General features: G+C 35.4%; 1 protein-coding gene across 1 annotated transcript; it reads left to right on the plus strand.

Moving 5' to 3' along the window:
* The first annotated feature begins 3,242 nt into the window (after positions 1–3,242).
* LOC104896658 (uncharacterized) lies at positions 3,243–16,672 on the plus strand. Its single transcript, XM_010683428.4, has 15 exons — positions 3,243–4,444; positions 5,689–5,865; positions 5,977–6,101; positions 6,213–6,351; positions 6,860–7,009; positions 7,115–7,168; positions 9,863–9,958; positions 10,048–10,107; positions 10,204–10,278; positions 12,426–12,479; positions 12,785–12,886; positions 12,971–13,522; positions 13,697–13,828; positions 15,310–15,417; positions 16,362–16,672. The coding sequence occupies exons 1-15, from the start codon at positions 4,046–4,048 to the stop codon at positions 16,509–16,511; spliced, it is 2,373 nt and encodes a 790-aa protein (XP_010681730.2). The 5' UTR covers positions 3,243–4,045; the 3' UTR covers positions 16,512–16,672.
* Positions 16,673–17,926: the final 1,254 nt, after the last annotated feature.

The raw sequence follows: 17,926 nt of genomic DNA on the forward strand, positions 1-17,926 counted from the left end.
AATGACCGTATTATAAATCCGTGCAAGAATATATACACAATTCAAAGCCACATGTCAATCCTATTAAAATGATTTCATTGATTTTTTTTAAAATTCTTTAAGGAAATTTAGTTACACACAATTGAATGATTGTATTATAAATCCGTGCAAGTATATACACATGCATGCAAAGATGTTTTACTCTTTTTCTCTCTTTTTTTTCTTTGAGATACATGCCTGTGCTGAAGGATGTTCAACAATTTTTCTAGATCATTTTATGAGAAGTTTTTTTTATCCAATAGTTACCGGTTTTATATCCACTAATTAGGAAATTGATTGTTTTATAATTGCTATAATTTAGGCAAAGAAAGGACTAATACCAACTCTATAACCATAAGTATTCACAAACATTATGTTAAACCCATTAAATATTACATACCCACAATTTCAAAACATCTCACCAAATTGAGAATCCTCAAATAGAGAAAATTATGATAAAAAAAAGGTGAATAATCAAAGGTCGGAGAAAAATCGAACCAAAAGCAAAATAAATGAGTCGGCATGGACATGAGCAATCAGTAAGTTGAGAGCGAGTGAGTCAGCTCATTTTTGTGTAATTCATCCAAAAATGAGTATCAATTCGATCAATTGGAGTAAGAAAAAAGAGAGAGAGAGAAAAATCCTACAAAACAACAATTCATACAACCTGCACAACAAAACGCAGTAGCAACTGGGAACCAACCAACAGAGAGGAAAGAGAAAAACTCCAACCCCAAAACCGCCATTAGATGAGAGAGAAACGAAAAAACTAACAATTAAAATTTCGCCAATGAGAATAATTTGAAGTGACTAACAATTTTCTCACTTCTCTAGAAATGAGATAGAGACAGGAAGAAGAGATGAAAGTATTCAAGTATTCTCTTTAATGGGGAGATCGAAGAATTTGGAGGAGAACAGTCCCTTAAAGTGAGAGAAGTAAGACAAGAGACAATATATGAAACAAGAAATTAAATTAGGTAAAAAAGTGAAAACCAACATATAAGGGTCGGTTCACTTCAACTTATTTTGACAAAACTATGACGATATAAGTTCGAAAAAATTTAGATGATTAGGTGATCCAACGGGTTGTCAACCCTCTAATTATTGAAATTTCCTTGGCCAAGAGTACATCCAGACATTAATTTTATGATTGTTCTCTATCCAATTTATTTTATATATATATATTACTATTATTATTTTATTGTATCTAAGAGAGATAACCTTAGGATCACTCAAAATTTTTCCACGCTCTTACATTCAAATGAAACAAAAATATAAATACATCCACTTATGAACTTATGCTTGATATTAATATCATTTTTAAAGAAAATGTACACTTTGAATTTGGCCCATTTTATATTAAAATTCTAAAATGAAGGATTAGCAGAGAGAGTGCAACATGGCCCATGTGCTTAAATTATAAATATAGCTTTCTTTAATGAGCTTCGAGACACTAATTGAGAAGGTGAATCAACAAAATGAGTTAATTATATATCAAGCTTATATATCAAAAGAGGAATTTATAAGTATTCAATTTTAGTTGGTCTATAAGACAGTAAAACTGTTGTTGAAAGATTAGAAGTTATCGAATTAGAAAAGTTGTTAATTTGCCTATGCACTTTGTTTTGACAGCTTCTTTTTTCTTTGATGTAAAAGATAATATTGAAATGGAATTCATATGGAGAACTTATATAACACACAGACATTATACAAGTATTGTGTATTTATATTTGTTTACTATACAAAATTATCATTTTCTAAATTATTCTTAATATTAAAATTGTAGTGGCTTAATATATTCTAAAATTGTTTTTAGGAAGAAACTAATGAGTAAGGATTATTTCAAGTAGCAACGGGGAATAAGGTATTTAGGCAAAAAAGTAAAGTGGGAAACCCCGTATGATACTCATTACGTCAGATGGAACGGGGAATAAGGTATTGATACAATATATCATCGAAATGATGGTAATTTCAGGTATCAATAGGGAATAAGGTATTTATACCCCATATGGTACTTATTCCGTCAGTTGGAACAAAATTTTCTTATGATGTTTCAAAAAATACACACAATTTGGAATAAGGTATGATACAATATATCATCGAAATTGTGGTATTTCAGTTAACAACGGGGAATAAGGTATTTATACCCCATTGGTACTTATTCCGTCAGTTGGAACAAAATTTCTTATGATGTTTCAAAAAAGACAGTTTTTTCGACCATGTGTTAAAAGTCAAGGACAATCCCTATCACATGGTAGCTTTGTATCTCCCGAAACCAGTTCGTAGTCATGGCTAATTTTATGTAGCCATTTATCAGTCACGAGTAAAAATTGCCTAATAGTACTAATTTATGAGAAAGAACATGGGAAGTCTAACACTTTAAGGCCATTTCGAGTAAAAAATGAAGACTTTAATGTGGAGAGGGTTTCTAAGACAATTGACCCCTAACTGGTTACTAGGATAAGACCAAGTTCGTGCAAATTTTCTCCCTTTTTGAAGCAGTTGAGATCATTAATTTACCTTTGTCATCTCAACATAAGGTGTTGTTGGCTTTGCTTATGACTATGTTATACAACCTCCGTTCTTTTTCTACTGCAACAATTGAGTTTTCACGTTTGCTAATACACTATTTTAACTATTAATATCTTTAATTACTTTTTAGCAAAATTATACAAAATTGATATTCTGAAGTATATATCGAGACGAATCTAACAAGACCCCACATGACAATATTTTTCCTAACATAAAAATCATAATATATAGTGAAAGGTTATGATGGTGAATGGATAGTGTAAAAATCTCATTTTGCAATATTATAGAAATAGAACGGAGGAAGTAACTTCTTAATAAATTTCGTTTTGCACTAAAAAGAAGTCTTCCAAAACATATCAGTATCATGTATATGTTAAACAACTTTATAATTAATATAAAGGTGTATATCTCTTAAACACAGAGTTTTTTTTATCAAGTTAACGTAAGAATCGTTTACACGTTTTCATTGTAGCTGATATATAAACATTTTATTATACTAAATAGTTCCCGTGCATTGTGCACGGGCCTAAAACCTAGTGACATCTTACTCAACAAAAAAAAATATAAAATGATTGGATAACTTATAATCCAAAAAAAAAAATAACTAATGAAAAACAGAAAATGAAATTATATAAACTAACAAAAAAAATTCTGGTAGAATTACAGAAAAAAAATAGAAATAAAAGAGTAATAAAAAAAAATTCTGTTACATAGCAACAACAATTAATTCTGTAACAACTATTCCAAAATTACATAGCAATAACAGAAATAAAGAGGAATTTTTTTAAAAAAATACAGAAGATCTTGCTGCAACAACGTAAGACGGTGGCGCCGGTACGGTCGACGGCGATGGCGCCGGTACTTTGAACGACGAGGAAAACGAAAACAAATCAGATCTAAAAAAATCTACCAACAAACCTAAAAATGAAAAAAAAACAGAAACAAAACTCGCAGAAACAAAAACGAAGAAGGAACTCATCGGAGGCTGCGATTAGCGTCGCACACTCTGATAAAATCATAAAATAAAAAATTTACAGATCTAAAAACAGAAAAAAATAAACGAAAAGAAGAAAAAAAAAAAAACAGATCTGGCCGGAAATTCCAACGTCGCCTCTGCCCTCACCATCTTCGAACGGTCGACGATGGAGAAGCGTGGTTGTCGCGCGTTTACTCGCAGTACAACGGTCGACGGTGGTGGTTGTCGCGAGTTTCAATTTTTAACGATTGGCGAGGGAGAATGAGGGAGGAGGAGAGGAGGAGAGATGGAGAAATGGGTTTCTGGTTTACAATTTTTACCTCATTTAAATTTTGTGCACGAAATTACGATTTTACCCCCGGTATGGGCAACTATGTATGGGCGTATCACGACTCCCATTTTCCCCCGCACATTCTGACATTAGGGTTTCCATAGGGTTTATCTTCCCTCCTTGGACCTTTCACACCCATAAAATCCCAAAACACCGATACACTGATCGAACAAACAAAACTCAGAAAAATGCGTACCACGTGTGGTATGGAGATCCTCTCGGCGGAGGCAATGTCAGCAGCCGGGCTCTCCGCCGACAAACTAAGCCTACAAAACCTACAATCAAAGATGAAGTGCGACCCAGAAAGTTATGAAGCCGAACTACAGTTGATTTACCAGCAATTCAAATCCTCTCTTGAGCTTTTCGAGCAACAAGCAGCTGTCAGCGCCATTGCTGCCGACCCTTCCGTCGCCAAAGACCTCGGTGAAAAATCCTTGTTTTTGGCTCATTTGACTCAGTTTTATCCTAAACATCTTTCGCCTTTCCCTAAGCAGCTCGCTGATCTTCTTCGGACTACTGCCCGCTCCTTGCCGTCTTCTCTCCGGTGTCAATTGACTCAGGCGCTTATTCTTTTGGTTAATAGGAAGGTAGAAGCTTTCTCCTCTTTAATTCTCATTGTAATTTGTCATTGTTTTTTTTTTTTTATTTTTTATATTTGCACTATTTTTATGGTTTACTAGTTGTAACGTGATCAAAAGGCTATTTTTTGTTCATTTTAGTAGTCTTAATGTTCACAATAAGCCGAATGAGGAGAGCTCAAGTGAGCAAAGAAAACAAAAATATAGTGATTGCACTCTTCTGATTTATATTCTCATTTGATATTATATTGTTTTCAGAGCTAGAAAATATGATTCATGTTCATGTTGAGGATGAAAGCTTGTTATACATATATTTCGTTGTTTTGATCAGTGTAGAGCGATTATGTTTGGGAATTAATCTAGAATGACGTGTAAAAACAAAATTGAGGAAGTTTCTGGAAGTGTAAAAACATGATTATCACCTCCTTTTAACTTAAATTTGTGGAACCTATCTCTTAAAGGTGAAAGAACAAGGCCTTGATGAAAAGTATGTTTAATTTATCAGATCAGATACCACATAATATACGTAATATACTGGAAAAAATAGTATATGATGATTACTTTGAAGTCTACGTGTCTTCTTGCTGAATTGTACAATCAGAGTTCGAAAATATGGTTTCAGTCACGGTTGCGGTAACTGTCACGGTGATGTGGGAACCGGGATGATGCCGTTGTTGTACCGCTGAATATCGGCTTAACCATGAAATATCCTTAAAACCCGGCTAAAATGCGGTTTTTTACACCATTACAATGCGGTTAATATCGGTTTGGTAGATTTGGAAACCTTTACGACATTGGCGATACGATGCGATGCGGCCTTGTTAATACATTTGCAGAGCTATTGTATCCTGAGGTATAAGGGTAAAGCTGTTTTTCTACATCTCCTGGAACGGATCGTTAGGCTAAACTTATATACTAATATGTAACTTGCTGCGATTGGAATTTTGGTCATACCTTATGGCTTATGGTACTCCACTGAGAACGTAATGTGTGATCGTGTTAGATTTGGTTCAATTTGTATTTTGAGAATATCAACATTTTTTATAATGTTCACTGACATGGAATTAGATATGTTAATTATAAAACATGTGCATTGGAGGCTTTTTAAGCTAATAGGTTGGATGCAAAGATACAGAGGGCTTAAAATGTAACTTTATTATATGGTCATACCTCGTGGTACTACACTGAAACTTTTTCGCAAAGTACATGCCATCACTTCGTGCCCACAGTGTGACTATGTTATTGATTTGCAGATTGTTGCAATGGGTGAGACATTGGCATTGTTCATGGAACTTCAGACTTATGGTGATAGGAATTTAAAGAAATTAGCATATTCACACGTCATTCGTTTTATTCAGCGCATTAATAAGAAGCACAAGGATGAGGCTAAAAATAAGCCTCTTCAGAATGTTCTTTTCCAAATGCTTCAGGTCTGTACTCATTCTAATTTGAGTGTAAATAACTTATACTATTTCTTTTGCTTTATAATTCAATGGGAATGCAAATTTTTTGAGTGTGAATTCACTTTTATATACTTTCAGCGTGAGGAAGAGTCTATAGCAAAGAGGTCTCTTGTCGCACTTTGCGATCTTCACCGTAGGAAAGTTTGGTCTGATGAAAGAACTGTAAATTCAATTTGCATGGCGTGCTTTCATCCTTCTTCACGGTGAATTCTCTTATTTGGTTTTATTCAATCATAATACGTGTAGATGTTAATATTTTGATTGTGAAATTAGCATGGTAGTAAAGACCAGAGTCATATTTATAAAATTTTCAGGATCATGATAGCTGCTCTTTCCTTCCTTCTTGATTATGAGAAAATTCAAGATGACGATGACAGTGATGCGTCAAGCAGTGAAGATGACGACCTAACTCAACAGCCCCAAGTTGTTCTCAGTAGAGAGGAAGTGTATAAGGTTTGTCCTGCTTTCTTGTTTGATAACGAATTGCTCGTAGGATTACCTGTCAAATTCAAAATGTTCCAACGCAAACCTGTAGAATTACTAGTGAAAATTGAACTCGTATGAGTTGCTCAACTGACGTCTGACATCATGGAGGACCATTTGAATCTTTTTATAATGTTTGATGATTAAGTGCTAACTGAAAGTGAAGATTTTGCTGCCGCCACTATCCCCTGCAGATGAGCCAAGTTAAAAACATGTTCTAGGTGATGTTGTGATCAAGATATCATTGATTGGTTGATTCTCTTGCCAAGCTTCATTTCCCTACACCTCTAAAATATATCTATGTCAATTACTCTACTTGGAATTGGATTGATCGACTTTGATTATGTGAGATCTGCTGTTGACTTTTTCACTTGAAAGTTTGCTTCTCCACAGTAATGGGAGTGCATTTGGAATGCTGTCATATATAGTTTGTGTAAGCAGAATTGATTGGTAATGCAGCTCTTACATATAACTTCAGGCTCACCATAAGGGCACAACAGCTAGCAAAAAGAAAAAGAAGGCTAAGTTGCAACGTGTCATGCGTAGCATGAAAAGGCAGCAGCGTTCAAGTTCAGAGAAAACTGGTCCAAATTACTATTCTCCACTCGCGAAATTGAAAGATGCACAGGTTAGTTGCATTCAATGTGTTTAACTAGATATGCTGCTTTTTCTTTGGTTGAAATTTATTATGTTGTGTACTTTTTTTTATCTGCTGGAACTTTTTTCTTTGAAGGGATTTGCGGAGAAGCTGTTTTCTCGACTTCAAAGCTGCAATGAACGTTTTGAGGTGAAATAACTTTTGGGTGTTTGAATTCTATATTAGATCAGTTTGTGTCTTGCTTATTATTTGAAGCTTAAATTGTTTCTTGCATATCCGCTAGATTCTCAAAAGTGAAATTGATGTATGGAAAGTTATAATGAATTCAGACGGGATTATACACTTGTGTATGCAATTGTTTTTCTCCTGTTTGATTGTATGGGTTTTTGATCAAGTATGGAACACACTAGGATGGTCTTAATGTAGAGTTCTAATGTGTGCAGCAAAGCTTGAAGGATATGGTATGAGTTCCCTTGCAGTGGTTGGATCCAAATCCATGTAATTATTAGGATCAAGTATAAGCCTTCTGAAGTTCCTTCGTTTATAAAACCCTTGTTTAAATTGCATCTTTGAAAAAAGAGTATATTTATCTTTGACTCTGCATGTCTCAGATTCAGGTTTCTCCATTTTGTGCTGGCATCATGCTAAGTGTCTTTCCGTCAATCTGTGCTGTTTATGTATTAGGACTTTTGTAATATGTCCACAATTACTTGAGCCCTTTACTGAAAAAGAGGGGTTGGCAAATGCAAAAAATTTCCCAATGCATGGCAGCATATTTAATAAAAAACATGAGCATTCACCGTAGTGATGGTCAGTTACTTGCCTTAGATTGAAAACTTCTGGATGAATTTCTAAGGGAAATGTGTAATTTTTTATTAGATGTATGAGCAAGTATGAAAGGCCATTACGTTAGCGAGCGCTTAGTTTTAAAAAGTGCGCACCTAGGCGCCAGGCAAGTGGAGGCGCAAGCCAAAACTCATCTGGTAAGCCAGGCGAAGCGCGATAGGATAGGCGCATCAAGGCACGCGCCGCCGCGCCAATGCGCAAGGCGCACCGCCTAAGTTGCCTTCAGTTAAGAAGCGGGAGAAAGAGGAGATATGAGTTCAAAACATTAAAAAACCAAAAAATAAATAAATAAATTTAACTCTTACCAGTTCCAACAGTTTCTCTCAGTCCTCAAAAACCCACAGGAATAGAGTCAACGCTGCCTTTTAAGTTTTAAGACGTAAATTTGAGCAAAAGCCCTCAATTGATTCCATGAAATTACTTCAATTTAGCCCTAATTTTAGAAAAGTCCTAATTCGTGAATTACGAAGCGTTTGGAAAATTGTTGATAGCTGGGTATGACAGAGACGGCCGGCCAGTGGTTTCCGATTGCAGATCTGCTGGCCTTGTCGCCGGTGAAGCTTTCCAGCTCAGTCATTCTTTCTTAATCTCTCTTTGATCTGCTCTCTTTCTTCTCCTTCTCACTCTTCTATCTTTTCTTCTCTTTTTCACTCTTCGATCCTTTCTTTTCCATCTAAAAGTGACATGCTTCTTTTTCTCTCCTTTTCTGTATTAGTCACATGTTCTTTTTCTTTTCTTTTTTTTTCTTGTTTTCTTTAGCTTCTCCTTTCTTTTTCTTCTGTTCAACCTGTGTTGTTCTTAGCCTAATCAGATTTTTTTCTTTGAATAAAATCTTACTGTTTTTTTCTGACTTAAGTTGCGTTTTTTAAGTACAGGAGGTAGCAACCAGCAGCTTATAAATTTTCAATTATTATGTTGTTTTGAGTATAGAATATATTCAGTAGTTGTTTTTCAAGATTTTTGGCCCCCAATGTGCGCCCCGCCTACGGGATGCGTGGGCCTTCGCCTTGCACCTCCTTTTGTCTTGCGCTTTAGTGCGCCTCGTACCTTTTAAAACTAATAGAGTTTGAGCGACATTGGTTGAAGCAGGGGAAATTCATGCATGGAACTTGTCTTAGATATCGTAAATCTGTGTTCTTATAGCAACTTGATCTTTAAGGGAATAATTGATTGGACATAATTAACAAAGAGAAGGACAAATCATATGTCTCGCTGATATTCTGTTACAAGCTTAGCACCCTTGACTGGTTACTTGGGTTGAATTTTGTCAGCCAAGAGACTCTCATCTTTACACTAGACAATGACTGTACCACATATTTCTCGGTATACATTATGAACCTTGTAGTGATTGGACATTTTCTTTTGAACAGGTACTTATGGACCTTGAGCAGGGCCACCTATCTCAAGTATAGTCAAGGCTAAAGACCCCCATATTCCCTTCCCTTTATCTCCATGAAAAATTTAACGCCTGACCCAAGGGGTTGCAAGTTGGTGGCAAACCAACTCAATCCCTATGACTCTCTTGTAGTGACTGAACATGAAATGAATTAATTGCCAATTTTGTGCTTGTTGCTCATATTCATCTGAACTGAACTGAACAGAGGCTTAAATTCTTTCTTTTCTTCTCCCCTTCATTTGCTGTGGGCTTCTTGTTCTCCTTTACATCTTTTAGCATTAAGAGGACTTTTGCACAAAACACGCTTTTGAGGACTGTGCTAATGATGCCTTAGTACACCTTTTCCTGTTGTGCCTCGAGGGGGTGATAATGTTGCTTTCCTTTCTGAATTAATGGGATGATATGTAATCTGTCTTTGGTCAAGTAGGGAGTATAAAGTCTTGGGTGAAATGCATTTTAAAATTTCAATCAAATGGAAAATCCCTCTATAAAATACGTATTAGACCTTTGATCTTCTGGAATTTTGCTTACTGTCATGGAGGCATAAGAAGGATAGTAAAATTTTATAGTTTCATGCGGGAGTATTTTGGTATTAATAAAGTATTCTGACAACCTTGATATCGACTATTTTTATCATTTAGGTTAAGATGATGATGCTGAAAGCGGTTGCTCGGACAATTGGGCTTCACCAATTGATTTTGCTGAGCTTTTATCCCTTCCTTCAAAAATATGTGCAGGTTTGTGCTCTCAACTTCTCTTTCTTGCATTTTAGGGTTCTATAACTATAATATCAACCTGATTTACAGTTTCAACTGCCTTATTGCAGCCCCATCAACGTGATATAACTAATCTACTTGCTTCAGCAGTTCAAGCGTGCCATGATATGGTTCGTTTGTAGTGTCATATGTCCATCTTTTCACTGTTTTTTTTTTTTACTGTATCTTAATCTTCTTTCTATCGTGTTGGCTCTTGTTTGTATCAGGTACCGCCTGATGCTGTTGAACCTTTGTTCAAACAAGTTGTAAATCAGTTTGTGCATGATCGTTCGCGTACTGAGGTATTGATTTTGTGCTAAGTGCTAGAGATAGAAAGATTAGGGATCCCAAAAGCTATGAAAATGTTGTGTCATTCGTAGGGTTGTAAAATGCGAGTCGAGATAGAGTTTGGTTAAGGCCGACTTGGAAACTCAAATTTAAGCTCGACTCGACTTGAAAACTCACGAGCTTGAAGAAATCAAACTCGACTCAAACTCGAAATCCTAAACTCGAGCTCGAGCTTGACCTCAGACTCGAAACTCAAGACTCGAACTCGAATCCAAATCAAGGCTCGACTTGAGCTTAAGTCAATCCATGTTACCTTGAGTTAGGTATTTGGAGTAGTGTTTTATTAGAAGAAAATTAGTGAGTGTTTCATTATCTTACAAATGTGGGACTTTATGAATCAATTTTTTTAGAAAACAATAGTCTTCATCCAATGAAGAAATTCAACAAATAGTTTTTGTTCCATTTATAAAAAACATAAAACTTCAACTTTTGTTTCCCAACCAATGTGGGACATAGTTCGAAAATACGGTTTCGCGGTAACAGGAACGGTCACGGTTTCACTCGAACAGAACGAAGATTGTGTCGCGGTTGTCGCGCACGAATTTTATATTATAATGTTTTAGCTTATCTTATTATTTTTAATGATTGTGCATCAATATATATAAGATCTTTTAAAAAGTTCTAATCATGAGTCCGCTCTAATTTACTTTTGCACGTTGAAAATCAAAAGTGTTAAAAGAATTTGCACGTGACTTTTCTTTACCTAAAGGCCAAAATAAAGAAGCAATAAGAGTCTCTTTTGAAAAGCAGTAAGAGTTTAAGAGAGAGAAAGAGCTGCAATTATACAGATGTACTGCATGTCTCAAAAAATTATAAAAGTACAACTGTATTGCAAAATCGCGTGGGTAAAAAAAAGAAAGAGTAAAAATATAAAGCAAACCTAATCCAGCCATCAACCAACCCCATCTCTCCACGCTTACACCTTTCTCTTCGTCACTTCTCTGTCTTCTTCACTCTTGCCGGAGAAATGGCTCTCGACTTTTACAACACGACTTTTGCACCGGAAACAACCTCCCGAGCAAAAGCCCCAACGTTTCTATGAAAGAAATAACGTACTTCATTTTCAATTGATGCATATAGGGTTTGTTATCCGGAAAAAAATCTGAAAATCGCACCATGGAATGGGAAACGCGGGCGATAATTTGTCGTCGCGGTTGGAACGGACAAAATCTCGGTGTTATACAATAAGGCGGTATGAACCGGTCAAATTCGGTTCACCGAAGTTGAAATCCGTTACAACTCGGGCGAACCAAATTGATGCAGCCGTTATTTATCACCATGATGTGGGACAAATTAAATTCAAACAATAAATATAGCTAGAGTAGTAACATTTTATGGAGCAGAAAAAGTAGATGTGGGACATTTAGTATTTTACGTAAAAGATCAGTTTTATAATTTTCAATCATGTTCATGACTCATGAGATTTCGAGCCTAAAGACAAACTATAATAAAAGTCTACCATGAATATATATTTTCTATGTAAGTGTTGATTTTTATTTCATGGGATAAAGTCTTTTAAAAAGTTTTGAGAATTTTTTTATTGAATAATTACAAGTATTATATACTTCCTCCGTTCCATAATAAGTGAAACACTTACTATTTTAGAACGTTTCAAAATAAGTGAAACATACCTTAAATGGAAAAAAGGAAGTGATAAAATGACAAGAATACCCATCACAAACTTGTGTGGTTTGCTTTTTTCTCTCCTCCTTTTGATAATGAAAAGGGTATTTTATGACTTTTTGGCTTTTGAAAGTAATGTTTATTAAATCTTGTGCCCAATTCCCATGTTTCACTTATTATGGAACGGAGGAAGTATTATATTTTTCGAGTTTCTTGCGAGCTTTTCGAGTCGTTTAGGTAGTAGCTCAAGTCTTCTCGTTAGTCATTTAGTCGAGCTCGAGTTCGAGTCGAGCCTACTCGAGTGGAGCTTTGACCGAATCGATCTCGAGTAGCTCACGAGTTGTCTTGTCTCATCTACACCCTAGTCATTGTTATCTAAGCTTTTTTGCCCCGAGAAATGAACATATTAGGCATTTTCTAACTCTTTGGATGTCAATGTTTGCTGCTACTAATATTTCAACTAATATGTACTCGACAGTCAATTGCTGTTGGATTGAATGTGGTCAGAGAGATATGTCTACGTATGCCTCTGGTACTCTTCTTTCTCTTCTTATTTCAAGTATTTGTTAGGAAGCTCATCTTTAACCTCTAAACTATTCAATTTTCTTTTTGTCGCACACTTGTGTGAGGGTGGGTAAGTGGGTGGAATGATTGTTACTTGCATTGTTAATCTGATAGATGTATCGTATGTTTTGAACATATGAGATTTGTAGTTTCTGGTCTAGTGACATAATTTAATCAAGTATATCTTACTTTTGCCTGATAAACAGTTAATGACCTCATGCTTTTTACAGTTGCATCTTTTTACGCCATTTTCTCTTGATATGTGTATTTTAGTTGATGAATGAGGATTTGCTACAAGACCTTGTGTTATATAAGAAATCACATGAAAAAGCAGTTTCAAGTGCTGCTCGCTCCCTTATCAGTTTATTCAGAGAGGTAATCACTTCCTTTCCCTGTCTTATCTCATAAGAACATCATCATCCTTGTGACTAGTGTTAAAAAATTGTGGTCTGCCTGTAGATTTGCCCTTCACTACTTATCAAGAAAGACCGTGGTCGGTCTACTGATCCAAATGCTAGACCTAAAGAGTACGGGGAGGTAAATGTTGCTACTGGTGTCCCTGGTGCCGAATTGCTGCTGTCAGATCAAGATAGTGAATTGGAGGAAAATTGTCTCGGTGGTTCTGAAGAAGTTGGGAAAGATGATGATGATGTTAGTGATGATGCTGATTCAACGGCTTACTCTGGTAGTGAGGATGATGGAATAGATGAAGATGGTGTCGAGGCTATGTCCGAGGAGGATGAAGAAGTTGGTGAGGAAGGCAGTGAAGATGACCTGGAGGAGAATGAAGAATCATGTAGCTCAAGTGATTTTGATAATAGTGATGTAGAGAGTGATGATAGAAAAAGAGGAAGGAAGAGAAAATATGCTGATTTGGACCAGCAAATGGATACTGCTAAGTCTAGTCTTAGAGCTCTGAAGAAATTGACTGCAGCTAAGTTAGAACACACTGTAGAAACAGATGATCACATTTATTCTAATGAGGACTTTCAACGAATCAAAGAATTACAGGTACACTGATGGCTTATCTTCTGTACAACACTTGGCCTGCAATATGTGCTATTGACACCAATATCAAGATTCTATTGCTTAACCATGTCATGAACTTCAAATGTAGCCACTGATGATGATCCATCTGTACTTTGTTGTCTCATTACTTTTCTCTTTTTTTGTGCATTTGATTAGGAAAAGAAGAAGGCAAGATTAACTTTGGCGCAGCATGGTTTGTTAAAGGGATCAAATTCCAAGTCAGCAACTTTTAAGATTCCAAGTGCAGACCAACTGAGTCTCAAGCCAGTTGATCCTGCTAAACTTGAAGTAAGTATTTTGTTAACTAGCTTGCCTTCTCTTTATTATTGGCTGGATGTTTCCTATATACTAGTAGTTTATACTGAAACCTATATCTTTTCTTAAGAAAATACATCTTATAAGTATCTGAAATTATTAGTCAAGCAGGTTTGTCTCTAAAATGATTCATCTCTTAAATCTCTCTCTTTCTTCCTTTGAATAGGCCTTATTGCCAAATACTTCCTCTGTTTCTTAATAAGTGCAACATAGAGAAAGTGGGGGAATACCAAGGAATGTAGAGAGAGAAAGTTGGGTCCATAATAAAGTAGAGTAATTCAAGTGATGAAACATAAAAGTTGTGGTCCCCCCTTGCTTTTTGGTGGCATATTTGTAATAATATTGAGCTTTTTTTTTTACCATTTTGAGCTTGGTTGCACTTATTGTGACTATTCCAAATAAGGAAAGTGTTGCACTTATTAAGAAACGGAAGTAGTATTACATTTACAACACTTTTCTTCGTTCACTACCATGTGAAAATTAAGATAATGTATATAGTTCAAGGTCATATGAGTCATTTTATAAGATACCAAATCATCTGCATGGGCCCAATAAATAATTGATGCATGAGTATGGGTCATGATCACCTAGACCCCATGCTCGTATCGCGTTGCTAGAAGTTGTCAGTGTTGAAAACAACAGTATCCGTGACACTGGATTCGGGAATCAAATAAGTCGTGTCTGTGGAGGTTGTGGAATATTTATGGGTAGCCTTTATGGTTATAATGTATATTGATGGATGTTAAACACAAATATAGCTCAAAAACGTTAAGTTTATTGGTGTAGTGTCAGTTGGTAGAGCAGTACTGCACAGTTTTCATATTCGAGAGTAGGTGCTGTTACTGAAGCTTGTCCTCTTCGTATGTATGTAGTGAAGGTTGTGGTGCTTCGGCAATGACAATTGCTCTAGGTGCTCTGCTATAGATTTGTTCTATGAAAATTGTTCAAAATTACAAGATGATTCGACCCCGTACTACATCAAAGATGTTTTGCTTTCTAGAGAAATTTCATTTCTCTGTTTCTTTTTGAATTAAGAGTCTTTGTGCATTTCATGTCCCCTTTGTAAGCATGGTAAAGGTAAAATTCATTTTGGGAACTGTTTATGTTCTTCAAGCTAAATTAATTGCTTCATTATGTATCTAGTAATAATAGAGATACATATTCTATTGTACATTTGTGTATAATGCAAGGCAGTTTACTATTCTTGAAGCTTTACTCTTCAACTAGATGAATTATATACCTAAGAGGACCTTGATATTACTTCATCTGCGAGATTCCCATTGTTGAAAGACGGAGGCAAAGGAATGGATCTACATATGCACATCTTTCCCTCTCTCCCACTCTTCTTTCTTGGCACATATTAAATCATGAGTTCCTCTTTTTTTAATATTGTGAGGAGAATAAAGAAGCCTGTTATCTAACTTGGGGTATATATGTTTGTGTTGTGATTATAGGCAAAGATTAAAAGAAAGATGACCAAGGAGCAAAGAGTGGCATTAATGAAGGCAGGAAGAGAGGATAGGGAGGGTTACAAGTCTAAAGCTGCTGTGAAGCAGAAGAAGGTTTGTCCATTTATCTGGTCTATCCTCGATTCATTTTCTGTTATATTATCGATCTGCAATGGCTGTTCCTGGTTGGTTCTGAAAGTAAGCTTCCACTGCTCCATGAGGTGTATGATGTTACCTTTTTGAATTAGAGGGAGTTTATACGCAGATTTTTATACGGGACTGGTGTATGCTATGAGATGCCTTCTGTGCTGTTAAATTCATTATATATATAAGTAACCCATCAGTCATCACTATAAAGGTCACCGTATCTCACATTAAGTCGCCCTAGATATCTTTGTGCAGGACGGAATTGTGGGTGTCTTTCTTCTAACATAACAAGTAGATTTTGGTATTCGATTTCTCCTGTTGTGCACATGATATCTTTCAACTACTCTTTTTCGTCTCATACTTCCTCTGTTCTCTTTAAAATGCAACGTTTCCCTTATTTGAAAGTTTCACATTGATTACAACGTTTCTTAATGATGTGCCAAGGGGTGATGTTGAAATAACAATGAAACAGAGAAGTATCATGCAACCAAAAGCTGTAAAATTATTCTCTATTATCTATCATATCTTTACTGCCTTGTTAGGCATTTGATGATGGATATGCTATAGAAACTGAACTGTTGCTTAATCGAAGTATCCTGCAACCAAAAGCTGTAGAATTTTATATTCTCTATTATCTATCATATCTTTACTGCCTTGTTAGGCATTCGCTTATGGATATGCTATAGAAGCTGAACTGTTGCTTAATGGAAGTATACATGTCATGCTAAGTTTAGTTTTCGCCACAGGAGCACACATTTATATGGCAGCTGTATAATGTTGAAAAGTATGAGGCTTTCATAAGTTTGTTATTTTCTTAATGGTCTTGCTGATAACAGTTGATCCCCCATCCCCCTTTTGAGCTCATAAGAATCTCTTTTCTACTGCTGACTTTGATTTAATTATTGTTGCAGATGGGTGGCTTAAGCAATCGACAGAAGGAACATAAGAAGTTTATGCCAATTGCTGCAAAGAGAGGCAAGATAGCAAGATCCAAAGAAGAGAAAAAGAGAAAACAGTCGAGGTCAAGTAAACAGTTCCGTGGGAAGAAGGCATGGAAGTGATATATCTGCACTGATTTTTGCAGTCTTGTATACTTTTTGATTATTCATTTTTGCTTTTACTCTTTTTCGTTTTCTTTTGTTTTTTGAGCTTGTGAAATGTTGTTTATACAGGCAAAAATTTTTTGGTGTTTTTTTTTCTGTTGAAGGGATGATTGATGTTAGTTCGCGCTTGCTGCTTATGCCTTCAGAACATTTTTAATGGTTGGCTGAAAGGCTTTGCTTGCAATTTTTTAAATTTTTTAGCAACTACTAAATCATTAAAGTGGTTGTATGAGTTTGACTTTGCCAAGCCAAAGTGCTCTATAATTGCGAAGTAAAGAAGTGTGGGGCCACATGAGACTAGGTGTTGGACCTACCCAACCAGGAAATTGTATTAGAGCAATTCTAATGGTTAGCTAAAATAATACTTGGCTAAAGATGTCACATCATTATCGTTAATTCTATATTTTGCCAACTTTCCTTTAGTGGTTTAGCTAAACTATTTTGCTGTTTACGTAGGTTTTACAATTACTTTTTTTTTAAATATATATATAAATTATCACTTATTGAAAAGCTATTTGTTGTGTGAGATTCAATATTTTGGCTAAGCCAATTTGCTCTGTAGAGTCAATTTGCTTAGCAAGGCAAAACTCCATTTTGTGTTCCAATGGTTAAGCAATTAGCTAAATATTTTGCAAAATTGCTAGCAAGTTCTTTTGTACCATTGGAGTTGCTCTTACCTTAACAATGTGCAATTTGTTGCTTAGACGGGGTCACTCTTAGCTAAATGGGTATTTTTACCATTAAAGAGTCGCGTATGTAGAAGTGTGACAATTTCTAGCTCCAAATTTCCGGAGCTGCTTAATAGGGGTGTAAATTGGGTGGAGTTGATTGAACATGGCAAATTTTAAATCAAGTCTAATGTTTTTTATATTTGAGAAGTTGAGTATAAATCAAATCCTAATTTTTTAGGTATATGATTTAATTAAGTCTATTTTTTTCCTTGATCCAATATTGAATATAATTTTCGCTTTCAAGCCATTTTTAAAATCAATAACAAAACTCTAGTTTTGACAGAATATAACTTTTTAAAATCAAATAATGGTTTAGACATTAAAAATGAATCACTAGATGATAGTTCCTCCATTCCTCAAAAGATTTTATATTTTCACTTGTAACATTTCCCACCGTACAATTTGTATGATTGATAATAACATATTAGTAGAGTTTATAATTTCTTTTTATATTCTTAATTTATTGATTACGATTCAAACAAGATACAACACGACTATGTAACATTATGCCTCTTGAAATAGTTATAGATGTAAAAGTACATGTATTATAATATACGTGTATCCTAGTGTAGAAACAAAATCATGTATCCCCATTGAGAATGATAAAACATATCGTCGTCGTAATTGGTCCGGTCTAAAGGA

This window comes from Beta vulgaris, chromosome 6 (assembly GCF_026745355.1).
Source record: "Beta vulgaris subsp. vulgaris cultivar EL10 chromosome 6, EL10.2, whole genome shotgun sequence".
In the NCBI taxonomy this organism is placed as follows: Eukaryota; Viridiplantae; Streptophyta; class Magnoliopsida; order Caryophyllales; family Amaranthaceae; genus Beta; species Beta vulgaris.